This window comes from Cricetulus griseus, chromosome 5, assembly GCF_003668045.3.
Source record: "Cricetulus griseus strain 17A/GY chromosome 5, alternate assembly CriGri-PICRH-1.0, whole genome shotgun sequence".
NCBI classification, from domain to species: Eukaryota; Metazoa; Chordata; class Mammalia; order Rodentia; family Cricetidae; genus Cricetulus; species Cricetulus griseus.
This window is the reverse complement of record NC_048598.1, coordinates 131521371-131549105: the sequence shown is the minus strand read 5'-3', so window position 1 is coordinate 131549105 and position 27735 is coordinate 131521371. Positions and strand designations below refer to the sequence as shown.

At 42.0% G+C, this 27735-nt stretch overlaps 1 protein-coding gene across 2 annotated transcripts in view; it reads left to right on the top strand.

The window, feature by feature from the left end:
- Daam1 (dishevelled associated activator of morphogenesis 1) overlaps positions 1 to 27735 on the top strand; it is a 168409-nt gene that overhangs the window by 48596 nt on the left and 92078 nt on the right. For both annotated transcript variants that reach the window (XM_027418217.2, XM_027418218.2), the window contains exon 2: positions 20183 to 20402. In XM_027418217.2, the coding sequence (XP_027274018.1) occupies positions 20220 to 20402 (183 nt within the window). In that variant the 5' untranslated portion in view covers positions 20183 to 20219. The remainder of the gene's footprint in view (positions 1 to 20182; positions 20403 to 27735) is intronic.

The following is a 27735-nucleotide window of genomic DNA, read 5'->3' as shown; positions in this document are numbered from 1 at the left end:
TTACACCAGTCAGGGACTGTGTGAGTCACAGGCCTTGTGTGCAGATAGGTACTCGTTGTCCTGTGGGTGGAGGGTCTTCTCTGCTCTTCAGCTGTAGCTGTGCCTCTTACTCCTCAACTCAGCATTTGGTTTGGGTTTTTCTGTCCTGGGCTGTGTCCCATCTTTTAGCATCATCAGCACAGTTTCTGTCCAGTTGCTTCATTTACTTTGTCTAGTATTCTGGTTTGGGAAGTCTAGTGTCTTTGAAATTCCAGATGTTACCTTCCATGGCTACTTCTGTGGCCTCCTGTCTCAAGAGCACAGGGTGCTCTGTTCCTCAGTGCTCCATGTTTAGGGAACCTGGAAATTACTGATGAACTGAATTGTTATTTAAATTAAGTAGAGTATTTGTTCTTGCTTACTGAAGCTGAGGGGCAAATCTAACCCCAACAGCTGAAAGTCAGTTGGAATGGAATAGAGAAGCTCAGGGTCCAATGTGGCTGTAAACTTGGGTCTACAAGGATAAAGTTTACATCTGCCTCTTTCAGTCAAGACTGATCAGGAGGCAAGTACCCATTAGTTTCATGAATGAATGAATAGTGAATGAATGAAGAGAAGTTTGCAAATTATCATCCCATATTGAATTGCAGTTTAGGAATTTGTTGTATGTATGGAGGGGGATGATTCATGCCTGCCTATAATTGTGCCTATGAAGAAAAACTAGTTTGGAGTGTGTGTGTGTGTGTGTGTGTGTGTGTGTGTGTGTGTGTGTGTGTGTGTGTGTGTCTTTGTTTGTCTGTCTTTATGTTGATGGAGTGTCTGTTGGCATCCATCCTGGTTGATTTTCCAGTATGAGCAGGTACAGTATTAACCAGAGTATTTTCCACTGGCTTTTACTGGGCACTCCCTAGTTAGGTGGTGCCAGGTTTCTAAGAGGAATGACCCAAAAGGCCAGCATCCAGGCAAGAGCATTTATCAAAATTCTCTTTGCTGTGGGTCAAGAGAGATGCCTGATGAAAACAGACTGTCCAGGGGGATTGATTTTATGAGATGGAAACTAGTGCTGGTAAGGTAACCAATGACTTCAAGGTAGAAACAGGAGCTGGGCCCAGGGAGGAAATGGTGCTGTATTTATGGAAATCAAGAAATAAGAGTTAAGCACTTTTTTTCTGTGTCATTTCTTCAAATGGGTTGAATTCTTCCTTGAAATGTAAAAGTCAAGTTTCTCTACTCTGTTATTTTGAGGTCTTTGGAAATTATACCTGTCTTTTATTTGGGTGTTAATTTTCTTATTATTTGAAAATTGTTACCAGTGTTTGTCTTTATGTTTGTGATCAGCTGTTTCCATGTGTTTCCCTTCTCTAACTTAACTTCCCATGACTGTGTTTGAATGCCTGTTTAAGGTTTGGCCCACACAGCACGATGCAGTGTCCACTGTTTCTCTGGCTTTTAAAGGGGGTTCTAAGAAGCATGACTTTGCAGTTACTAAGTGAATTCCTGTTGGGTCAGCCTTGCTGATAAAAACTTAAGCTGAAAAATCCTCTTATTACATATTTTTAATCTTGACTATAATGTCCCTGGGAAGTGGGTACCCTGAAAGTAGAGATACAATATTTACTTCACAAGTAAAAATACACTGAGGTAAGGGTTCTGAACTGTAGAATTTAGGTGGAAGTCAGAAGCTGTGAACTCTGTAGCTGCAGTCATGGTGACACTGACCCTGGCTTCCAGTGAGTGCCCTGGTGGCCATGCTCACCCGTTTCCTCATTCTGAGCTGCTAGAAACTCAAAGGGGGAAAGCCCTTGCTTGGCTTTGTGTCTCACAGTTGGACAGGTTGTTTTCATCTCCAGGACTAACATCTTGGAGTTGAGTGAAATGGGAGATTACAGAGATGAGGCATCTGGAAGCACAGTCAGGGAAGAAGGGGGCACAGTGCAAAGGCAGAAGGGCTGTCTCTATGTGGTGGACATAGTGATGACCCTAGCTTATCATAACTGCATGACGTGTTAAGGAGGCTTGATTGAAAATTACATATATTTTTTAAAATGACCATGTTTATATTCCTATTATTGTGAAACATACTTCCAACACTTATTCATCTGGTAAAACTAGAAGTTTGTACTCATTAAGCCAAAAATATTTCCATTTTCTTCCACCTTCAGGCCTACTGTCCTCTCTGGTTCTATGAATTTCACTACTTTAGCTCCCTCATAGAAATGAAATCATACAGCATTTGTCGTTTTGTGAATGGTGTGTGTCACTCAGTATGATGGTCTAGCCATGTCGTAGCATGTCACAAGTTCCCTTCCTTTTAGAGGCTGGTTCCATTGTTCGAGTAGATGCCAGTTTGTTTCCATTCTGCTGTTGAGGACTTTTGGGGTACTTAACCTCTTGGCTATTGTGAATAATGCTGTTATAAACATGGCTAGAAATTGTTTTGTGGAGGCCTTGCTTTTCATCTGTGGCTTTTCCCCTGGAATGGAACTGTGGAGTCATATGTTAGTTATAATCTGATTCTGTATACCCTCCTACGGTTTTCCTCTGTTGGATTGCTTTATCCCACCAGCTGCAGTGAGGTCCAGGTGCGCCACATCCTTGCCAGTATATTTGCTGTTTTGTTCCTGTCTCTGAGTAGTAGCCATTCCACAAGTCTGGATATTACTGCTCTAAACTTGGTGCTGTATTTAGTGATGAACTTGTTATATCCATGTTGTCACTGTTGGAAAATGTATTCGGGTCCATAGTCTTACAAATGACTTTTGGTGTTGGTGTTGAGTTCTGGATGTTAACTTCCTACCAGTTTCTACAGCCTTTTCACTGCCTATTATGCACAGGTTCTAAAACACAAGGTGCCTCTTGTCTATCCAAAAAGAGTTATCAAATCCAACATCATAAAGGGCTACACTTTATTTTTAGTTTTGACCTGATATTAGTTCTCCAATCTGTCTTTATTTAGTTGATTTGTAGGTAGCATAAGACAGTAGCCCCACTTCACTCTTCTGCACGTGGCTATCCTGCTTTGCTTTGCTAGCTGATGAACAACTGTTATTTCCCATTGAGTGGTTTTGGCTCCTTTGCCAATGAGCATGCATTGATCAAGTGTGCAAGGGCCTATTCAGGGCTGTTATATATGGTCGGTGTGTCTGTCTTTGTGCCAGTACCATACTACTTTGATTATCTTTGCTCTCTGGTTTGGAATTAGCAAGTGTAAGATCCCCAGTTTTGTTCTTTTCCCTCCAGAGTAATTTGAGATTCCATATACCCATTGGAATGGCTTTTTCTATTTATGCAAAGGATAAATGGCATTGGGATTTTAACAGAAATGGTGTTGAACCTATTGATTAGGTGTTATACAATAATAGTACTAATTCTTTCAGTCTGTGACACTATCTACATGCCTTTTCAAATTATTTTCATTAATGTATTGTGGTTTAAAGTTTACAGGAATTTTACCTCCATAGTTGAACATTACTTTACCTTTTAAAAACCCATACAGAGATTGGAGAGATGGCTCAGCAGGCAAGAGCACTTCTTGCTCTTACAGAGGACCTGGGTTCAATTTCCAGCCCCCTCATGGCAACTCACAATTGGGTGTATGTAACTCTACTTCCAGGGGATCTGACACCCTTTTCTGGCCTCAGTGGGCACTAGGTACACCTCATGGTGTACAGACATAAATGCAGGCAAAACACCCATATACATAAAGTAAAAAAAAAAAATCTAAAAAATATTTTTAAAGCATATACAAAACACTTGTAAAGTTTCAAAGTTATAGTGAAATTTATATTTGATAACTGAAAAAAGAAAAATAATACAAGTCTTATGTCAAAGAAGAATTTGGATCAAAGGGACTGAGAGAAGACCTTTCTTTGGGCCCCTTGTCATTCTCTAGAAGAAGCCCCTTCTGACGGGCTTTGGTGTTTCTTGTTACATGTTAAACTTTGCATCCTTGAACAAACACATCAGTTTTATAATTCTTATATGATATGTTTATTATGCAACTTGAACTTATGATTTCAGTTAGCCCATCAAACATATCAGAAAAATGTGTTGTGTTTTAAACTAAAGGTATAGTTGATAAGTTAAAATTATCTTTATATAATTATAGTATATTGACATTGTTTTTAATGTATATTTTATATTTTGTGGAGGTAACATTCCTGCATTGATGGTTCCCATATTTATCTACTAATAACTTTTAGCTATATAATAATATCCCTCAAATCTGGAGTGTAAAATATTAACCTTAGTTCAAATACTCCATGTTTGGTAATGGCATAGGAATGGCAAATTAAAACAGAGCTTGTGTGTTATTTCATTTGGAACAAATTTTGCAAGAGAGACAGTCTATGGTGTCTAGTCTTACTGAATTGCCCAATAAAGCAATTAGTGTTCACACCTAATTATTTAGAAAATTACAGAGTTGGGTGCAGAGGATACACTGGATAGTGTCAGTTTCCTCTGCATTTCCCTTTTGATGACTTTAGAAAGGCTTTTATTTTATTTTGTATTTGGTCCAGGCCAAAGTAAGAGTATAGTAACTCATTTACAGTGACTAAAATCTAGGAAAGATATTCTTATTATTTGGCTACCACAGTTTCAGGAGTGTTTGTTTAGCTATGTGATTAACTGCTTGAGGTTTTAGCACACAGGCAGGAATCTCCAATGAGAAAACACGCTCCTTCTTGCCACTGCTGGCTCTTTCTGTGTTTATTGTTTAATGGAAAGAGATGGTAGATATTCACTAGTTCACCCAACTCACATATGAGCTCTTCTGCACTTGGAACATGTTCACCAGACTTCATGGCTTGTTTCTGGCCCTTTCCCTCTTACAGGGTCTACATCTTACTGTGTTTTGTAGAGATTTGGAGGTTTGTATTATGTGTATTGTGGTGCCACATTAAGACTCTGCTTTTGCTTGAAAGTGTGTGTGTGTGTGGGTGCGCTTGCATGTGCACATTCACATGCACATGTATGTGTCTGTGTGTCTTTCTGTTTGGTAAATTTGTTTGATTGCATCTTAGAATCATGCCAAGTAATCAGTAATTTCAGCCATGTGGGTGCATCTTGAAGACTCTTGAAATTCTTAGAATGTCCCATCCACCATAGAGCTATGACTGAAATGGAGCCAGATGCGAAGTTATAGCATTTGCTTTATTCTGTTTTAAGTGTTCCTGGAGCCATCTGGAGAACTTCCTTCAGAGCCAGAGACTTTCTGGTAAGATGCTTCTATGATTATGCAGATTGGAAAGCCAGTTTCACATGGATCTTTGTGACATTGTTCCTGTAGTGGTGACATCCTGAGAATGTGTCTTATATGACATCACTGTTGCACCTGACAGTGAATTGTTTTTAGGTTTGTGGGTTGATGTGGAAAACCTAAGTGGGACACTCTGGTAGATCTGTAAGTCACAATATTAATGGTAACATGTCTGCCTTTATGGGCATGTGTTTCAAGTATGCATAAAATGCAAGCATGAAAGGACCAATTGAGAGGCCAAGGGGCTGTAGACATAAGTTTTAATGAGGTTGTGGAAGAAACATAGAAATACTGTACTTTCGGTAGCTCACTGACAACTACATCATGCACTTCTCAGTTCCTCATCCACTTGAAACCCTTCCCATAGGCACCATAAAGCAAACTTAGACCCACATGGAAGTAATAGTCACCAATTATTGAGCAAATTCTTGGCTAAATACTTAAGCCATGTGATAGTTAATACTTGAAGCAGTTCTGGAATGATCTCTATGTGTCCACATACATAGGGTGTTTAAAGGTTGTATATTTAAAAACTGTGTCTGTATTATGAGAAATGTTGTTCTTTTCTGTTTTCACATTAAATAGTGGTACACATATTGTGGCATTACTTGGCTTCCATCAAGTATGTGTCTTTTTGCCCAAAAATATTAGCTCTTTTTATATCAGCATCCATGATCTCAGCATGTCCTTTGTAAACCCAGGTGTAGGGTGTCCCAGCTCTCAAGTTAGCTATATGGTAGAGTCACCTGTGGGGCCCTGAGAGATTCTCCTGGGCCCCAGGGCCAGAGCCCCTGATTTCTTTGGTGCAGTATGGGCATCTAATGTTTATCAGAACACATATATGAGTCTTTGTTACAACTCAAGAACTCTGTTTCCAATTGCATTGACTTTTCTGGGTGTACCTATAGGTTAAATTCCTAAATATGGAAGAAAATTGAGAATTCCTAGGTGAGGCTTAAAGCATAAAACAATAGACTGTCCAATCAAACTGCCACACACTGACAGGCTCCAGTTGACAACACCCACTGCATGCTGGCTAGGGGTTTTCCTCCTTGCTTATCTCCCTGCCCCCATTTTATTTTTTAAATTGTTTTATTTTTGAGAGGTTTTTGTTTGTTTTGTTTTTTCTTTCTTCCCCTTAGTTGCTCGTGGATGTTCTCAATATGAAAAGAGGTTGAGGCAGCCCATATCAAAGCTTTATTTCAGTACACATTTTAAAATGCTTTGTCTTGGAAATAAGTCCTGGTGAACAACCTGACAAGGTATTACTTCCTCCACTTGTAAACATCAGTGTGTGTGTGTGTGTGTGTGTGTGTGTGTGTGTGTGTGTGTGTGAAGACAGCAACACAGTACGATTTGCAGTCACACCACACCCAAACAGGGCGGAGTAGAAGCTCAGTGTTCTGTTTACTGCCTCATTTCTATACTTAAGCTTGCATAAAATTGAAGCCTGTTTTGAAGTTTTATTACGTAAAATTTGCAAGTGGAATTTTTATGAAGGGCAGGGTGACTCTTTGGGAGGCAGTTCTGATTTCGTTCTGTGACTGTGTCTTCTCCATGTGGTTTCTGGGTGGCTCCTTGTCCCATTGTGTTCATCTCAGTAGAAACCCAAGGATGGATACAGTGTTGGCATGTGCAAAGTTCACAGTGTTGCCCTCTGGGCAGTAGGTTGTAGGAAGACAGAGGCTGGAAAATGGTGTTTCCCATTCTAAAATGTGAAGCTCAGAAAGAGCCAGGTATTTGGTAGCTTACCATAAACGTTTTTGACATCAATAATCCCATATGATGGCTGTATCCACATGTGTTCACATTGAGCTTTCTGAGGCAAGGGTATGAATTCCAGTGGTCCTGGGTTCTGGAAAGTAGAGGGTTTACAATAGATTTTCTGTCTTGGTGATCAGCTGACAAATAGTTTCTAGGCAGAGGAGATGCCTTCAGAATTAGAAAATGGATAGTAAGTAGATGAGGTCAGTGACTGGGGACACTCTGGAGGGATCAGATCTGCACTGCCAATGTCAGTGTCCTGGTAGTGATTCAGCTGGGTGTGGTATGCAAGTAGTTGGATTGGAGTAATAGGCTTTTGACTTCCTCACAACACATAGCAACACTTTATTTTAAATTTCCTTTTCTACACTATCCCCCAAACCTCAGAGAATTTCCCACAGTTAGCAGATAAACTGACCAACCTACAGAGCTCTTGATTTAGCAATGACAACAGCCCTGTAGAGATTAAGGCACTCTTATTCCAAGAATGTGTTCTGCTGACATGCACAGGGATGTCAGTGAGTATTTACTTAGTTTATTTTCACAAAACAACAGTCACCACATACAAGTTCTCCCTCCAACTTTTTAATCTTATCCCTTCTTTCTCTTATGTGTCCATTGAAAACCACCAGTATTTACTGAGTATTTGGGGATGCTAAACACTGCAAGGGGGCAGCACACATCGTTCATGCTGGACTTCCGTCCAATGCCTTGAGCAGCTTCTCTACAGAGGAGGAGGCATCGTCTACAGGCACTGAGCTCTACCAAGTCTTTTAACTAGTGAGTGAGAACTGCCCCTCACAATCGTTTTTCCTCTTGGAAACTTACACCTTAGGTCTAGGTTTTGTGGGTTTAGGTAGTTCCTATGTTGCTCTCTAGACTCTGACCACCTTTACGGTCTTAGTTTTGTATTTAAGGTTCTATTTAACTTGGCTTGATTCATGTATTTATTTATAGAAAAGTAGAGGAGATAAAAGCAAACATAACTTTTCTTTCATTTATTTAGATGATAAAACTGAGTCAGGAAATACAAAAGTCTTTCCTAAAGTTCTGTCAGAAGCAGTTAAGTTAGGATTTGAACCCAGGTCACAATACCTGGGTTGCCTGTACCTCTGTTGCCCATAGCTGAAAACAGTAGGACCCTGGGGGCGGGGAGGCAAAATTTAACCAAGAATGTTGCTCTGCTTAGTGTTCCTGTTCCTCTCCTTGCAAATGCATTAATGTGTGGAAACATTTTAAAAGAAGGGGTTTTCAAACTTGCTTTTTATAAACATGAAGGTAAAAGGCCTCTGAGCAAATCTTTCTTCTATTCCAATCCAGTGAATCGTGTTCCATAAAAATGCTGGCAGCCATTTTTCTCTGCTGAAGCTTTTGTGGAAATCAGATTATGTATTCTTGATAAACTTTGGATATAACATTGAGAAGGGATAAGATTGAGGGGCTTCTGGCTTAGGGGCATTAAGGGATGAGAACAGAAGTCACTTCTCCTTGGGCCAGTGCTTATTGGCCTCACTGGGATCTTCAGTATGGCTTTGTCTGGTAAACTTGAAGTTTTAGAACCTAGTCATCAAGAGGGAATAAGTATACTATGTAATCTGTTCAGTTTCTCTCTGAGAATTTGCCAGAATTATTTCCAGTATTGAGAAGTTAAAAGGCACAGACAGTGTCTCCTTCTCAGTCACTGTCATGAAATAGTAAGCTTCTTTGCTTGTGTGTAGTGATCTTAAACCCAAAGTACTTGCAGTGTGGTTCTTGTGGGGCTGTTATTGAAGGCAGTTTGTGAGGACTGACTTCAGGAGGACACCACATCAACCACGTACCAGAGCATGGAAGGAACAAGTGTGTACTGGTGTCTTGCAACACATATGTCCTTCCCTCGTGATGAATGGTCTTACCCTGGGGCTCTTCCTGAAAGCACTGGGGTGAATCAGGACGCTACATCCTTTTGCTTGTTAAGGAAGAAAACTTGGCTTCTGAAACAACTGAGGTTTTGGTGTGACACAGCTGGCTAGGAAGTCTTAGCTTGTGTTTTTGTAACCTCCGCTTTTAAAGGTGTTTTTGTACTGGCTTCAAGTGGGCCTTTTAGAGGCAGTGAAGACAGGGACCCAATGGGAGAACATGATCTGGGTGTCTTTGGCCTTCACCTTCAATTTGTTTATGGGCTCAACTCCCAGGCTAGCAACAGGTCTGCTGCTGCCCAGTGCCACAGCTCTGTGGTGAGGCTGTGACTCCTCTGGTGGGGAGCTCCAGTGACACTTTTGGTTTGGCTTTTCTCCCAGATGATTGAGCTGTCCTGGCTTTCAGACGCTGGTTTCTGTCATGTGAGCAACACAGACATCCTCACCAAGAACTGTGTTCTGTTGGCTTTCGGGATTTATACTGTGACCCTTCGGTTAAAATACTGAGTCATACCACTAGACATGCCAGTTTTTCAGGGTGAAAACTTAGAAATGTCCTTGTCTGCTCTCCCTGTGAGAATTGGTGAGGGTGAGGGAGGAGGCAGGGCTTCTGGCAAGATCTGGGGCAGGAACTTGGAAACACAGGTGAGAATGTGTGTACTTACCAGTTGAGTCCTGGTGTGTCCTGATGGTGTTTGTGGGGGTGCACATGGGCCCCTTCTTCCCTCGTCTAGGAAAAAACTAAAGGAGGATGGGTATAGGTTTGGATTTCCACTTTGCACTCTTGTGCCTGCCTGGATGACCAGTGGATGCAGTACTGATTTTTAGGGGGTTCTTAGCTTTTTGGATGTTTGGAATTTGTTTTCCCTGTTGCCAGGGTGGGGCAGGAGTGGGATGCCCTCTTTGTTTTCTTCTTGCATCAAAGATGTTAGTGGGATGAGAGAGCACTGACTGCTGACTGACTTTCCCAGAGCCACTCCAAGACATGCCCTATTAGAACATCCTTTTGGGACCAAGTGTGTGGGAAGGGCTAGGCTGTCTCTCCACTGGTGTACTGAGAAACGCCCTTTCCGTTTCCTGGTAGAAAGGATGTTGAAACTTGCAGGGTTTCAGATGCTTCTGCAACCTTTGACTGTATCCCATGATTCTTTGGCATTTGGCACCTGGTGTGCTTGGGAAATGAAACTAGACAAGAGGAATGTGAGAGGAAAGAGAAGGAAGCAAAGCTATCTTTCCCTTTCACATTTTCTTGGTAAGAGGCCTTGAGTTGTGTGGCTGCAGCCCAAATGGCTTTGGAAGCCCCCGGGGAACTAAACTGTGGGTTGTACCAAGGCTCTGAAAGCAAGAGGTGTGGCAACTGAAATGGGGAGTCCCAACATTTCTCCCTAAGGGTCATACCATACAGATGTTGTCTTTGTCCCTCTGTTTGTGCACGTGACCTAAATTCAGTTTGTCTCAGTAATTTCAGAGACCTTTGTTGTACAGACATGCTTGTAATTCGGTGTTGAGAATTTTAAGTGGAGAATTTGTTATGAAACACTGTGCTTTGGTTAAAATAACAGAGCTAGAGAAGGACTAGTGGTTCGCACTGAACTTGTGAGTCCTTGCAGAAACTGTTGGCGCTTGAGTGGGTGGCTAGTGGGAGCTTTGTGCCTCTTGCTCTTTTCCTGGTCCCAGCACGTCTAGACTATAGTTTCCTTTGTAACTACTCCTGTTAGGGAAAACCCTGAGAACATAGCCAGTGAATGCTGATTCCTTGGTATGGTCAGTCATCTTTAAAATAGTAACAAAAGTCTCTGATGACCAATTAAAATGGTGTACAAATCAGTACAGACTTAATTTTGTCATTAGAGTGTTCATCTTTTCCCCAAACATTGGATATTCCTTGTGTCTTGCTTTGTGGAAATCAGATGTTACATATCTTCTATGCTGTGAATGGCATTATCAAAGGAAAAGTGCTAAGAAGGATGTTTTTACAGACTTGAAGCTTCTTGCCAATTTAAAAAAAAAAAAAAAACTCAATCACCATCATTATCTACACCCCCTAAAATTGGCTTTATTCTCTGACCTGTGCTGCATTGAGAGGTTTTGTTTGTTTTGTTAAAGAGCAGTACAAATGACTCTGACTCTGAGCTAGACCACAGATGGATTGGATTTCTTACCCTTTGCTAAGCAAAATGCACCTGCTCCAGAATCTTAAGTAGCTTTAATTGCTTCCTTGTGCGCAGCATAGCAATAGCCATCTGTAATGTTATAGATGGATTGCATCGGGATGTCCCAGAGGTGACTTCTTCCTCTGCCCTAGTGCCAGAAGCTGAGGCTACAAAAGTGCTCTGGTTGAGGGCCCAGCTGTCCTGGTGGAATTAGTCCTTTCTTTCAGGCTGATCTGATTAAGAAGGAGCCAAAATGTGACACAAGTTCCTGGTTTCAGGAACCACATGTGCCCTCTCTAGTCAAGAGAAGGACCAGTTCTGCTGGTCCCCAGTCATACCCACTAGCTATGAACTCCCAGAGTGGTGCTCCATCTATATCTCTAGCTCTGCCTGGCATATTGAAGGGATTCAGATAAGGATAACTGAGTAAAAGAGTATTTTCTTAAGCAACATAGTTTTAAGTGTAAGGAACTTGTAAAATACCTAAAGGTCTTTGCAGTGAATTGATCTCCCATAGAGCCTATTTGTGAATGAATTGACATGGTAGGGAGGGCTTAACTAGTTTTCCCAGAAACCTTTTGCTCTGCTCCAGGGAAACTACAAATACCATGACGGTGAGTTCCATCTTCAGAAGCTATTGACAGAGTCAAAAACTTGACTGGTGGCTAAGGAGTACTCAGCACTCCAGTTGGTTATAAATGTTCTCGTGGTTGTAAAAGCAGATCCAAGGACAACTGTGGGAAGAACACAAAGTCACATGCCTGAAATTCAGAGGTCACACAATCTGCTCACTTAGGCATTTATGCTTTTCATTCAGCAGGCATAATAGTCCCACCTGTCAGGGACTAAACAAGACTTAGTCCCTGCTCTCAGGATCCCTGAGTCTGGTGGAAAAACGGACTATAAATGCACTCGGTTATGTGTATGTACAATAGCTATGGCAAGAATGTGTACCCATCCCTGGAAAGTTTAAGGCCTATAAAAATGGTGTTATTGGAATGAGTCCTGAAAAATGGTCAGATAAGGAAGGAAAACATGGGCTATTGAGATGGCTCAGCAGATAAAGGTGCTTGCTGCTAATACTGATTGATGACTTAAGTTCAAGACCTGGGACTCAAGTAGAAGGAAAGAACTAATCCCTACAAATTGACCTCTGCATGTGCCCATACATGTGTTCATGCTTGTGTGTGCATGCACATGCATGTACATGCGTGAATGCTCACCAGTGCAACTACTATTAAGGTCTGATGATGGCATATGTCCACTTGTGTGTTGGCCTAAGCTTGGGCAGTGTTTGGGAAGTTGGGAGATGAAGGCAGGAAAATTAAGTCACCAGGGCTGGCATAGCAGTGTATGAGCCCTTTTAGTTTGGGCCTCTGCCCTCTCCAGTCTCTCATTAGTCACACCCTGGGGTTCTCTCTGGCTCAAGTGTGCCAGTCTCCTCCCTGATACAGTCTAGTGCACACACTCCTCCTGTCTGGAATCTTTTCTACTGACACTGTGCAGGGCTGTTTCCACTTTATCCTTTAGGTCTTAGCTAAATGTCACTTATCAGGTAGGGCCTTTCCTGAGCTCTATCTGGAGCAGCTCAATAGATTAAATGGATGCATTTGATGTAGAAGGACAACCATTATAGCCTGAAGTTCAAGGGCGTGTATGGGCACACCACCTGCTCTTTCAGTATGTGAATTAAGGATGGTTTTCGTATATTTGGTGGTTGAAAACAAGCTTAAAAAATACTGTTTATGGATATGATGAAAACATCTTTAAAGTTTTTTTTTAATTTTTATTTATTTATTTTGAGAGAGAAGGTCTCACATAGTTGAGACTAGTCTTAAACTCACCATGTTGTGGTTCATTATCCTGGAACTTCTGATCCTCCTACTGGGATTATAGATGTACACCACCAGATTTTATTTTGTGTGGTTCTGGAATGGAACCCTGGGTTGTGTGCCTGTTAGGCTGCACTTTACCAACTGAATTATATCCCAGCCTTGGATGTTATGAAGTTATATGAAATTCATATTTCACTCTCTTAGAGTAGAGTGTTATTAGGATTTGGGTTCATCGTGTTTACAAATGCCCATAGCTGCTTTACTGGTGTACATCTGTATTCTCAGTGGGAGGATCAGAAGTTCCAGGATAATGAACCACAACATGGTGAGTTTAAGACTAGTCTCAACTATGTGAGACCTTCTCTCTCAAAATAAATAAATAAAAATTAAAAATTGAATACTTGTGACAGAGGTCACATTTCCTACAGAGCCTACAATATTTACTGTCTGTTCATACACAGGAAAGGTCTACCAACACCTGGCCTGAAAACCAAGGGCCAGGGAGAAGAAATTGTTGAAATCATTCTGTTGGGAGGTGAAAGGTGGCTGCCTAAGGCCAGTTCCCTGACGTTGGAGAGGGTGGGGACTGGATTCCAGCCTGACTTCTCTGCACACCCCACGCCCCACTCCCAGCTGTCCAGTCTTTTCTGCACTGACGCCTCTGCTTTACCAGCAAACAGAGTCTTCCACAAGCTTCTCTTTCTAATTGGCTTCTGCTTCCTCAGCATCATCTTTAAGAGGTGGTGGGAAGAAGTGATGGATGTGATGTGCTTGGCGGGCTCAAGGCAGCTGTTGGAATTGCGGTGGTCAGTGAAGTGTTTGTGGTGGAAGGAAACTTGTGGAAGTGGTTCCTGCCCCAGAGAGGTCAAGTGGATGATTGCTTTTACTTCCTGTTTTGATCTGTATCTAAGAGATGAGGCTGTGAAAAGCAGCATTCCAAATATATTTATGAAATGGCTGCCGGTTGGACATCTCAGCTATCCCTATGAGTGATGGATAATTTAAATGTGCATTAAATCAGTTGTGGTTCCATTGAGGAACTAGCATGAAATCTTGACCTCTGGGACTAACTGAAGCTAAGCACAAATTGCTCCATACTAAAATGATTTCACTCAGTTTCTGATCTGTAGTAGACCCATGTTAGAATTAGGCATACCTTCATATTCTTCTCTTGGTAGGGTGGTATACTTCTTTTAAGATTTAAAAACAGCTTTGCACTGAGGTTTAGGCCCTAACACTATTCCCTGACCCTTCAATACAACCAGAATGTAGTATAGCTTGAATTTATGTAAAACAACTTAGAAAATGAAAAATTTCCAAGTTGTTTGGTCACAGTCTTGTATGTGAGGTGTTAGGCAACATATGCTTTGCGAGTTTGTCCTCGTGGAGTTGACTCCTTCAAAGAGGGAAGAAAGATCAACATCACAGATGACTGTAACCATCAGCTGGTGCATCTTGGTATCATGAAATGCTATGAGGATTCAGATAAGTTGTGTAGTTAGCAAGACTGCCTGGAAGAAGTAGCTAAACATTAACTTGAAGCCTGAGCTTAAGGCCCTTAGTGCCTGAGTGCCACCCCTTGTATATTTCAAATTCTTTCATTTTCTTGCCTTTATTTCCCTGAAGTCTAAGTATTCTGCCCATCCCTCCACCTAACCACACAGACCTTGACCTGAATGGTCTCTCCAGTTTACTGTTAATAGGCTTTGCAGGACACTGACCTGGCGGCTTTCAAGGAGATGGTGGTTCCTGCCCTTTTGACACGTACCAAAGACAAACATCAAGAGTTACAGTTTAATGAGATAAGTTACTACTCCTTTAACCTAGGGTGCATCAGATGCCTATCAGAGTATAAGACATGAGATTATCTAGAGCAGTACTTCTCAACCTTCCCTACACTGTGACCCTTTAAAATAGCCCCTCATGTTGTGTTGACCCCAACCATAAAATTATTCCATTACTTCTTCATAACTGTAATTTTGCTACTGTTGTGAATTATAATGTAAATATGTGCTATGCATCTGCAGCAGATTACAGGAAAACAACTACTCCTTCCCCATAGGTAGTCTAGCAAACTAGTTGTACAAATCACCAATCAATATCCAATCAGTTGGATATTTTCTTCTGCCTCTTTGTTCTTTTAGCAGTGCTGGGGATGGAACTTGGAACCTGATGCACCTCTCTTTTGAGTATTTTTAATGGACATTTTTTCACACTTTCCTCCTTTTTCTAAAACTAGCAAGTAATCACATCAATTATTTAAAAGATGTCTTCTTTAGTCGTGCGAATAGTGTGCATTATAACAATATAGGGCATTCGAGAGGCTTTATGTCTTCAAAAGTCAAGGTGATCCACACATAGCAGAGTCAACTACTGCTGATATTGATACATTTCTCCCATTCATCGTATGCTTTTATGCATGTGGACTTTCAATGAAAATGTGATAATGTGTATCTACAGTTATGAGCATGTCATTAAGTATCTTACAAATAGCTGCTGCTGATCCAACATCTTTGTGCCATTATAACATTTTTTTTACATGATTTCCCATCATTATCACTTATTTTCTGCTCCTATTTATTGGCTGTTTTGGATAATGGTTTGGTGTGTGTGTGTGTGTGTGTGTGTGTGTGTGTGTGTGTGTGTGTCTGTGTGTGTCTGTGTGTGTCTGTGTGTGTGTGTAGAGGGGGAAGGGAGGGGGTAGAAAGAGAGAACATCTTTGATTGTGTCTCTGAGCAAGCATTTAGGGTATATTCCCAAAAGCAGAAATACTAGGTCAGAATGTGTGCCTGTTTTAAGGCTTTGATAGATTGCTTTAAGAAATGTTGAGCCAGATTCCAGCTGCCATCAGCCACAGATGTCTCACAGTCTGAGTGCTCTGGAGACTGGTACTGGCAGGGCGGGAGGATGTTGACAGAAGTCATGAAGAACAAGGGGCTACCTAGGTAGAAAATGATAGGAGTATAAGATATTTGGGGGGCATAGGAAGTGGCCTGTGAATAAAGTGGGACATTAGTAACTAAATAGAAAACATAGGAAAATTGGGCTAAAATCCAATTTGGAGCACTGAAAGCCAATTTAGAATAGTACTGAGGGAACCATTAGCAGATTTTTGAGCAAGGAAATGACAGCCCAGGGCCTTCCCATAGGAAATTGAGGATGTGCACTAGCCTGCCTCAGGCTACACAAGCCTAACACCCTTGGCAGTGCCCCCTCCCCTCATCAGTGCTTGCCCTATCCCCTCTTCTGGGGTGCCTCACTTTCCTGTTCGCTCCTGACTCTACTCATCTGTCAAGGACTGTTTCCAGATCCTATTGCTGGTTTCCCTGGAGCTTTCTGGAAGGCCATGCCATATTACCTTTGTTTTAATGATTTGACACACAACTGTTCCCTGGCTCTAAGTTACCATTTCTGAATCCTTAGGTGCTCACTATATAGGGGACATAGCAGGTACTGATGAACACTTGTCCAGGGACTCCCAAGTACCACATGTGTGTTGTATGACCTTATACATGTGAACTATAGACCAAGAAATGCATGTTCCAATTCAATAAGATATTAGATGTCTAAGCTGACTCTTTAATTCAGAGCCAACATGGTCATCTTGCAGGGCCACGTCCCTCCCTCCCTTCATGTCCCAAGGACTTAAAATTGCACATGCTCAGAAACCTTGCACACTCCCCTCATCACCTAGACCGATAAGGGCTCAATCCCAGAGGTGTTTGTAAGCCATAGTTATATATAAAAACTATGTATAAAAACATAGTTATGCATAAAAACTTACCCAAAATATTAATGAGGAAACCAAAAAAAATTGGTGGTGATTTCTACAGTGGGGTCTGTAGATTCTCTATGTTGATAGAGTGAGTTTCACTTTTAAAACTTAAGGACAAAAACCAAAGAAAAAAAATCTCTCCAGAGCTACTTTTAAATGCTGACATACTTGTTTCTAGTCTCTGTTTTGTGTTTCTATTTGTATTGTTAAGTACAACAGTCTTGTATAATACATTGATTTTTAAAAGCTGAAAACCTTATAGGCCAAACTTAAGTGTCCAACCTTCATCTTCATGCCCCAGAGTTGGTAAACCTTTTGAAGTAGAGCCCTTTAAAATGAGCTAGAATATGCAAATTCAGAATTGTTGTAATTTAAGAAAAGTGGCACATGAGAGAAAGATGCCATGAGACAGGGTTCAAGAAGAAGGTTTTTTATTAGGGACAGGAGAAGGGGGAGACTGGTCTCCAGGGTTGGGAGCAGCAGGAAGAAGGAGAGGGGAGAGAGGGGGAGGGGGGAGGGAGAGAGAGAGAGAGAGAGAGAGAGAGAGAGAGAGAGAGAAGAGAGAGAGAGAGAGAGAGGGATGGGAGGTGGGCAGGGCCTGTTTAAAAGGGAACATAGTGAATATGCACAGGTGGTTCTCTTAGTGGCTGCAGCTGAGGGCATATCCTGTCAGAACCCCAAGGACAGGCCAGTACAGATGCCTGGATACTAACAAGTATTCCTTAAGTATTTACTATCATGGCTCTTCCTTCATTAAATAACCACATAGGATATTCCAGCTAGTGGCAACTGCTATGAAGAACTTTTCATCAGGATGAAAGGATAGTGCATGGGATATGGAAAGACCATAATCGGGGTGGCCTCTTTGAGAGAGTGCTAGTGCTTTATCATGAGGATTCAGCCATGTACTGAAGTAGACCTAAACCTGCCAGTCTCTTGACATTGTTGGTGCAAAGGTTCTGAGGTCAAAGCTAACACGATCAGTGTGTTTTAGATGCAGTAACCCAAGGGAAGGTGGAAAGGCAGATGGGACAGATGTGGAGGCTCAGGAGATGATGAGCTAGCTGTGCATGTTCTTTTTAATTGCAAGAAGTTTTCTGAGACTGTTAGGGTGCATCATAGTCCTGGGCATTCCTAAGAGGAGTGGTTTGAAGATCACAGTGCCAGCCAGGGTCTCCTTCCTGCTACCTTATCCCCCCACCCCAACACAGACACACACACTCACAGAGAACTGCATGTGTCCCCCATAGCTGTGGCCCACTGGCTTTCAGTTCCACCTTGGAGGCAGCACAGTTCTGAGCCTGTTTCTGTATATCAGCCCAGAGATCAGTTCAAGTTTAGATAGATGCAGACCTTCTCCTCCCCCTTGGGTCTTTTCTTGTCTTTTAGGAAGTGCCTGCCACCTGCTAGCCCTGTGTGGGAGAACAAACTGCTTTGTCCTTAATTGTGAATGTGGTATCATTGACTTCATCTCTGTAATCAGCTGTCTCTCCTCCCCCCCCCCCAGGGGCTTGGCATTCTCTATAGCTCTTCAGCAAGTCACCTGTCCACAATTCTAAAGTATGGTGACCCTGTCACTTTCCACTTTGCTTGAGACGGAGCTCTTGTCTCTTGCTGCATAAGCTAGGATAGCTACTGGAAAGCGTCTAGCTTCTTCTCTTGTCTGTTTCCCATCTCCTGGTAGGAGCATGTTGACATTACAGTTACTGACATTACAGTTAAGTTAGTACTACTTACATGGGCTGGGACTCCTAATTCAGGATGGGCTTAAAAACACTTATGATGAAAATCTAAAGGGTTACAAGACAGAAAGGCACAGCTCCCCAAACCTTTTATTTTTGAGGCTAATGTTAGTAATATCTTTGTATATATTTATAAATCTTAATACGTTCTGAGAACACCCTGTTATCTTGCAGGGTAGAGTGTCTGTACAAAATAGCATTTGAACTTTTTTTTTAACTTACGTATTTGGATGTCTTGTTCTGTTTAATGAATTTATTTCACTATTTCCCTTATTGTTGGACTCATGTCTTTCTGTTTAAAAAGCACTAATCCCTAAAGTTCTTGATTTGTCATTAACTTCAATTATGTTAAACATTTGCAGAGTGACTCCTCTGTTTCTGGCTTTAGACAAAGTACATTAGGCCATGTGCTTGAATTAGCACTATTTAACAGAAGATACAGATAAAGAACAGGACTGCACACGTGCTAGGACAGATAGGTGGATGCCTGAGCATCTATTCAGTATTAAGTCAACCTAAGAGAGATGACAGAATTTGAAGTAGGACTTTAAAGGATGTTTGAGGGCTGACTCGATGGCTCAACAAGTAAAGGCACTTAACACCAAGACTGATGACCTGAGTTCAAGTTCAGTGCCAGGAACCTTCATGTTAGAAAGACAGAACTGACTCCCCCAAATTGTCCTCAGACTCCACACATGAACTGTGGCACAAAATGTCCCTTCCCACAAATAATTAAATAAATAAAAGAAAAAATATAAAGCTTTAATTTGAAAACAAGGATAATGAGATTTACTAGGGACCAAAGAAGAAACAATCGTTCTTATTTTTGTTTTTGTGGTTGGTGTTTATTTTTGAGATTATAATTTAGTGACAACATTTCTCCCTTCCCTTTCCTCCCTCTAACCCCTCACCCCCCATAAACCCTTTCCCACTCTCCTTCAAATTCTTGGCCTCTTTTTTTTAAATAATAGTTATTGCATGCATATATGTATTTTTATACATGTATAACTCCAAAATGTAACCTGTTGCGTTCATATAATGTTGCTTATATGCATGTTTTCAAGGGTTATCATTTGACACCAGGCAACCAATTGGTGGGAGAGGATAAGACCACCTCTCCCACTCCCAGCTTAGTTGCCTATGGTTTTTGTTGTTGTTGTTGTTTTTCCTTTGTGCATGGGATTGAGACTTTGTGGGCTTTTCCCCATCCTGTTTGGTATGTTCCTTGGTATCATCCTTGTTTAGCTCACATTTGGGCTGTCATGTTTGTCAGACTTTATGGGTGTAGCTTCTAGGAGACACAATCTCACGGCAAACTCCCTGATCCTTTGGTTCTTACAATCTTTCTGGTGTCTATTCAGCAATGTTCCCTGGGCCTTAGGTGTGGGAGCACTTTGTAGATGTGTCCATTAGGACTGGGCTCCACAACTCTGCATTTTTATTGGTTGTGGTTTTCTGAAACGATTTCTGTCTGCTGTTTTAGAAACAGTCATTCCTGAGGAAAAAGAATTCCATACCAAGAATGGCCGTCAGCTGGACTGGTCAGAGCATGTTGCAGGGTGCAGTAGCTGGAGCTGCATTTTTTTGTACACAGTTGGCCTAAGGAAGCATTCACTAAGGGAATGGAAGGACATGGGTTCTCTGCCACACACCCCCCCCATTTCCTGTAGAGTCTTCATGTTGCCAGAAACATAGGGAACTCTCTTTTGAATTGGTTTGATTTTTCAAAACTTTTTTGTCTATCATACTCAACCATGTCATGTTGTCTTTTCACAGAGTTTAGTAATATCAGGAAATAGGAGAAAATTCAACCATGGCCCCAAGGAAGAGAGGTGGACGCGGAATTTCGTTTATCTTTTGCTGTTTCCGAAACAATGACCACCCAGAAATCACATATCGGCTTCGAAATGATAGCAACTTTGCACTTCAGACCATGGAGCCAGCACTGCCCATGCCCCCTGTGGAGGAGCTGGATGTCATGTTCAGTGAACTTGTGGTGAGTCCTGGATGTTTATGCTGTCATTTTGATAAGCCAGGGGAGAAGAGGAAAGGCAATGGGTGGGTTGCCTTGGCTGTATCTGAGCTTTTACTGTCCTCACTGACTATGGAGAAGTAAATGTATGTGTGTGTGTGTGTGTGTGTGTGCGTGCGTGCGTGCGTGCGTGCGTGCGTGCGTGCGTGTGTGTGCATGTGCACGCGAGGGCACATGCGTGTACACGGATTGATACAGGTGAGTGTTGAAAAGGGTCATATGACTCTACATTCAAAGGTTTTATTTGTGCTTCAAATAGGCAGAGGGATTTCAACATTTGGATGTTCAAAAATAGTGGTAGGTACTATATCCTAAATTGCTCTAATTCATCCTCATTCTTCCTCGGGTCTATGCTTATGTGTGTCACTCCTGCATCTACATCACACATTTTGGAATGCCTCCATGTTCCTTCACTCCTTTCCCAATGTGTATTATTACTGCTGCTTGAAAATTAGTCATGCTTCCCAATTTGTCTTTGAACTTTGGTGAAAGACATTAGTACTTAAGTGCTGTATCGTTATTTAGACTAATGATAGGATTGGAGTAACAGCTGTTGTGGGAAACTTTTTATAGATATCATCACACTGTAGAGATCACTGACCTCAAATGAGATGATATAGACTGTGTAGAACCTGTTCATCAAGAGGTGCAAGTGGACTCTTCACTTTTATGGTGTAATTTAAAGAGAGCTAGTATAGAGATCAGCATTCCTTGCTTCAGTTCACTACCCTGAATCTTCCTACTTAAGTATAGACAGCCAAGTTATTTTTCTGATCCCAGTTTCTGAAAACTGTAGGGGAAACACTGCTTCTCAGAATTACTTCCAAGTTTAAGCCAGATCAGGCCACAGTGGGTGGGGTCTAGTGCCTGACCCTTCAAGGTGTTCAGTGGAGTCCCAGGTGTGCCGTATCCTCCTTTGATTACAGCCAGCATTTCCTAGTAGAGTTTCTTCTCATTGGGCATGTGATTGCGTGGCAGGAGCTACAGAATGTGGTCTTTTGCTTGATTCTTAGGGCAGAAAGTAGGCTGTGTCACTGCCTGCCAGGGGACTGACAGTGTTGTTCCGGCTACAGATGAGAATTCAGAAATGGAAAGATGAGCCAGCGAGAGTCTGTGGAGCTGAGGTTTGCGTTTTGGTCTCCCGAGGGGAGAAATGAGCCTATTTTTGAGCAGAGTTGATTAGGATAAAAAGAGGTAGCTTATGATTGCATGTTTATACTTTATGATATTGAATATTTTATCCCTTCTTCCTTCTCTACACTATGAAGAACTTGATTTTAGGTCTCAAAATAAAAAGCTAAAACCAGCTGTGATGGGGCATGCCTGCAATCCTAGCACTTGAGAAATGGAGGTGGGACAACTGGGAATTCAAGGTCATCTTCTGTTCCATAGTGAGCTCAAGGCCAGACTGGGCTACACACACACACACACACACACACACACACACACACACACACACACACACACACACACACACACACACACACACACGTGGCTCAGGATATAGTTCAATTGGTATGGTTCCTGCCTAGCATACAAGATAACCTGATGTATGACTTTTCTCATCCCTGTAATCAACCTGGCACAGACCCACTTAAGGGAGAAGACGTGTCTTTGGCTTTAGTCCATAGTGACAGGAAGGCATGGTAGCAGGTGTGTGGCACAATTACTAGTCACATGTGCCTGATGTGACTGAAGCAGAGAGATGAGTGTGGTCCCTTTGTGTCAGTCCAAGACTCCAGCCCATGGAATGTTGCTGCCCACATTCAGGGTGAGTCTTGCCTGCTCAGTTAAATCTTTCTGAAAACACCCTCATAGACATACTCAGACTTGTGTATCCATGGTGTATTCTAAAGCTTAATGAGTTGACAATGAATATTAACTATGACACCTGGATTCAGTCCCCAGCACTACATAAACTGGGCATGATGACTCAGGAGGATCAGAAATTCAAGGTCATCCTAGGCTCCATAGCAAGTTTGAGGCCATCCTGGAATACATGAAACTCTGTCTCAAACAAAACAAAGCAGACACACACAAAGAAGTTAGACTTGGCCTTCAGAACTGTGATGAGTTCAGTTACTGATAACAGTAGAGAGGACCAATCATGAAGTTCTAACATCATCAAAGGTACAAGCACAGAGTTCCCCTTCAGGGATCATGTGAATTCTTGCTGTGGGGTGGACAACAGGTGATGAGGAATATGGTCAGGGAAGACTTTCAGAAGGCTTGGGGAAGGGCAGGAGGCTTCTGCTGTGGTAGTGAAACCATGGTTCCAACAGCCGAGCCTTAGCCTGCATTAGTGCTACGTGTTCACCCCAGGTCAGTAGTTCTGTTCCTTGCCACCTTCTTACCAAGAGGAAAAGAAGCAGCAATCTCTAAGTCAGTCATGTCACTGGGGCCCACGTTTCATTGCCAATGCGGATCACAAAGACATGCTTGGAAACACTGGGTTAGAAAGTGTCATTCTTTTGTAGAGGTTGGCACCACTAGTCACATGGCCATGACTGAGGTCACCGAGATGGATGGAGGATGCATAGTCCTCTCCCAGGGAGGGGCTGTGATTCATGTACCATGATAGCTATGCAGAAGGGCAGGAATGGCACATTTATGGCCTGGTTTCATTTCCTGCTCAAAGGACTTTACAGTTGAACATGAACCTGAGGAGAGGTGTGCCACTGATAGCTGAAGGCCTTGTGGATTGTGGAGCCAGCGAAGAGCTAGCATCTGCATATATCTGCATCTGTGCTCCCTCCAGCATATTCCATCAGACTCCCGAATTGAACCCTACCCAGGAGCTGGCGGTGGCAGCTCCATATATATCTTGAAGACTGCTTGTTACTTTGCATTCAAAGGGAGAAAATTCCACTCTTTGCTTACTGATGTCTCTATTGTGTGAGAGAAAATTGCCTACAGCTGCTAGTTGTTTAAAAAAAATAATAAAAAAACCAATGCCAAACCAGAACTCTAAGCCAAAACCATTGGAAAACAAATTATCTTGAGGTTTGTGTCTGTCTTGGTGAGTGATGATGGATTTTTGTCTACCTCTGACTTCAGGGACTTAGACCACAAATCCTTCCAATTGCCAAGGGAGGTCTGAGGCCAGAGAGGTGGGCTCAAAGCTGCTGGAAACTTCTTCTCTGAGTTCTCCTGAGAAGTTGTAAAAGTAATCCTGTGTGTCCTTGTACTGGGAAGGAATTGATGGCAGAGAAGGCTGGCTCTTAGTTGGCACTTCTGGCTGCCGGCTCTGCCTACAGTCTAGGGGAATTTCTTTCAAGGAAGGTCCTATTTGAGTTTGAGCTTGATTCCTTTTCTGTAAAGTGAGAATCACACCTCAGTGAGAGGGTTGATGTCAATATTAAAGAAGATAATTAAGACAACAACAAAAACCAAATACAAAATGCTGGAACCTAGCTGGACCTGTTATTACAGACCTGAATTCCCAGCTACCTAGGAGGTTGAGGTAGGAGGATTCTAAGTTCAAAGCCAGCCTGAGCAATTTAGTGAGATCTTGTCTTAAAATAAAGAAGTAAGTTGAATGCTTTGCATATAGCTCAGTAATACATGTGAGAAGGCTTAGATTCAGTTTCCAGTATAGAAAATAAGAAAAAGGGAGGGAGGGAGATGGGCTGGCCCTTAGGAGTTGCATTATAGTCCACAGCCAAGTGCAGCAGGAGTGACGGGAGGTAATTCAGGTCCTTTCTGAGGACAAAGCTCCCAGCAAATAGCCAGTTTCCCCCTTTCTTAGAAGCTTTCTGTGTGAGCCCTGTGCTGCTGGCCTCTTTCCCTCTGCATCTGCTGCAAAGTGGCTCATCAGAGCAGGTCATTGTCAGTCTACTTTCCCATATGCTGTCTGATGAGTCATTGCCATTTTAAAAAAAGTGATACCAAATGACTTTCTTTCAGAAGAGTGTATTGCAACCATTAATGAAGCAAACCTATTGGGAGGTTGAACATTTGAATCTTTAAAGGAAACAGCCAGAAAGGTGTGCCTTGTTCTAGCAGTCTCCCTGCCACAAACTGGGCAATAAGAATTGGAGGCACTTGGCCACATTTTTTAATTCCTGGTGTTGGGATCAAAGCCAGGGCTTTGCATTTGCTAGGCAAGGGGTGTAAGGCTTAGTTACATCAGCCTATCTTCTGCCCCTAAACTCACTGCTTCTTTTTTTTTTTTAAAAAAAAGATTTATTTATTATGTGTACAGTGTTCAGCCTGCATGAATGTATGCAGGCCAGTAGAGGGCACAAAATCTCATTACAGATGGTTGTGAGCCACCATATGGTTGCTGGGAATTGAACTCAGGACCTTTGGAAGAACAGACAGTGCTCTTAACCGCTGAGCCATCGCTCCAGCCCCAACTCACTGGGTCTTAAGGTATTATTTACCATAACACATTTACCTGTGTAACAATAAATCTTCCTGCGAAGCTGGCCAAGCCCTGTCGCCACATGAGCAGCCAAAATAACACACAGAGACTTATATTAGGTACAATGCTGCTGGCCAATGATTAGGATTTCTTACTTGCTAGCTCAGTCTCAATTATCAATCATAACTATTAATCTGTATATTTTATAAGACTTATCTTAACGGATGCCAGCAGCAGGCGTCTTCTCTTGCCCGGATCACATGGTGGCTCCAGAGCAGAGAGAAGGGGGAAGAGGAAGATTTTCTGCTTGTCCCCTGCTTATATTCTGAGTCTGCCTGCTATGTCACTTCCTGCCTGGATCACAAGACTTAATTACCACATTTTCCAGAATCCCTCTTGACTCTTAGTCCCACCTATCTTTCTGCTTCATTGGCCAAATAGTGCTTTATTTAACAACCAATAACATAAGCATACACAGAAGGATGTTCCCCCATTATGCCTGTTTACCATGTTCCTCTATGTAAAACACACAATTCTGTGACCTTCCATGTATTCATAAAACTGCAACCACCACCACAATCAATCTAGGCATTTTTGTTACCCTTAAAATAACCCTAATGGGCTGGAGAGATGGCTCAGAGGTTAAGAGCAATGGCTGCTCTTCCAGAGGTCCTGAGTTCAATTTCCAGCAACCATATGGTGGCTCACAACCATCTGTTATGAGATCTGGTGCCCTCTTCTGGTGTGTAGATATACATGGAAGCAGAATGTTGTATACATAATAAATAAATAAAATCTTTAAAAAAAAAAAACTCACATCCATCAATCATCACTTCCTTCCTATCCATCCTGAGCCCCACAATCCTCTGGCAGCTCCTAAACTACTTTATGTCTTGGAAAATTTGCTTTTCTCAGACAGTTTGAACAAATGGAATCACAGTGTGTAGACCTTAGTAACTGGTATCCTTTATGTAATAACAAAATTCCTCCATTGTATGGACAGCAATTCTTCATTTCTATTTATTGCCAAATAGCATTCCATCATAGAGATATATCACGGGTTTAGGAATTTTCAGCATTGAGGGGTGTTTTAGAATTTTATTTTTATATTTTACCAGTTAAGGATATTATGAAGAATGCTGCTATAAACATGAATAAAGAAGTTTTTACATGTAACTATGTTTGCCACTCTCATGGGTATAGACATACTAGTGGAAGTGCTGTGGCCTAAGAGAATGCTGTGTTTAACTTTGAGAGCTGTCATACTATTCTAAAGTGGCTACCCTGGCTCTCATTTCCACCAGCAAGCTATGAAGCTTCCAGTTCTTTTCTAAATTATTTATTTGTGTGTGTGTGTGTGTGTGTGTGTGTGTGTGTGTGAGAGAGAGAGAGAGAGAGAGAGAGAGACAGAGACAGAGACAGAGACAGAGACAGAGACAGAGACAGAGACACAGAGAGAGAGACACAGAGAGAGAGACAGAGAGAGAGAGACAGAGAGAGGTACATGTGGGCACATATGCCACACATATGGCAGTCACAAGGCAACTTTGTAAAGTCAATTTCCACCTTTGTGTGATTTCTAGGAATTGAACTCAGGTCATCAGGCATGTACAGCAAGAGCATTTACCCTGCTGTGCCATTTTGCCTGATATATGGGAATAGATATAGATAGATGGCAAAGTATATCCCAATTTCTTTACATCTTTGCCAATACTTGTTTTTATTCATCCCTTATTCAACATTCCTTTCAGTATGTCTTGTTCTACAGTGTGTGTGTGCATTGTCTAAAATAAGGTTTCCTGATCATTCTAGCTGCTGTCCATTCTTACAACCAAACAATTCACTGATGGATCCAATCAATTGCTGCTCACTGTGTATTTTATGTCATTTGAACATCATGCCTCCCATGTTCTCTACCCCTGCTCGCTCTCTCCCTCTCTCTCTCTCCCCTCTCTCTCTGTCTCTCTCTCTCCTCTCCTTCTCTCTCCATCCACTCCCCATTTTTTACTCTTTATTCTTTGCCTAGATCAAAATAAAGAACATGGGTGATCTGTGACCTAGCATTGGTGCCTTAAAATTAGATGCACCTGTGTTCATTCTAGAAGCACTTAAATGATTCCGATGATCTCATCTAATTCATTTGGAAAGCACTAGACACAACAGCCATGTAAATTGTCTTCCTCAAGTACCATGTATTACAATATTTTCAATAGATTTCTTTGAAGGAAAGCAGACAATGTGTTACTCACCAACAGATTGATATTTGCCATGTGAGTGTGCAGTAAGTGCCTGTCTGTGCTAGATCCTGAGGGGACACACCACCATCCCCAGTGATGCTCTAGAGCTGCTGGTCAAGCAGTGAAGGCAGGCCTCTAAACATGCAATCCTGTTACATGTGGCCCAGTGCTAAGAGAGGGGCTACTCAGGCTTAAGCATCCTTTTTTGAGAGAAGAGACTATTCACCCTGTTTTCATGGCAGGTTCTCCTGTAATAAAATCCTCAGTTCTTGCCAACACCTCACTGTTCTTTGGCATCTTCTTTCTCGACTACTTTGCATTTGCACCTGATTTCAGAAAACGCCTTTCAAATCTTTAATTCATTTTTTGAGAATTTCATACATATGTGCAATGCAGTTTGGTCATGTCTATCCTCCTTCCAGTTCCTCCTGGATGCCTCCTCCTGCTCCCCACCATTCTCTGAATTTCAGGTCCTCTTTTCATAACCCAGTGAATCTAATCATTTGGCTATATGTGTATGGATGTAGGGCCATCCACTAAAGCATGGTGGTCAACCTACTTCCCTGAAGAACACTAACTCTACTTTCCCTACAGCCTTCAGTTGTCAAAGATCCTCATCTAGAAATAGGGCTTTCTGAGTTCCTGTCCCGTCTATGCTGGGATTATGACTGTTTTGCTCTTGTGTAGGTCTTGT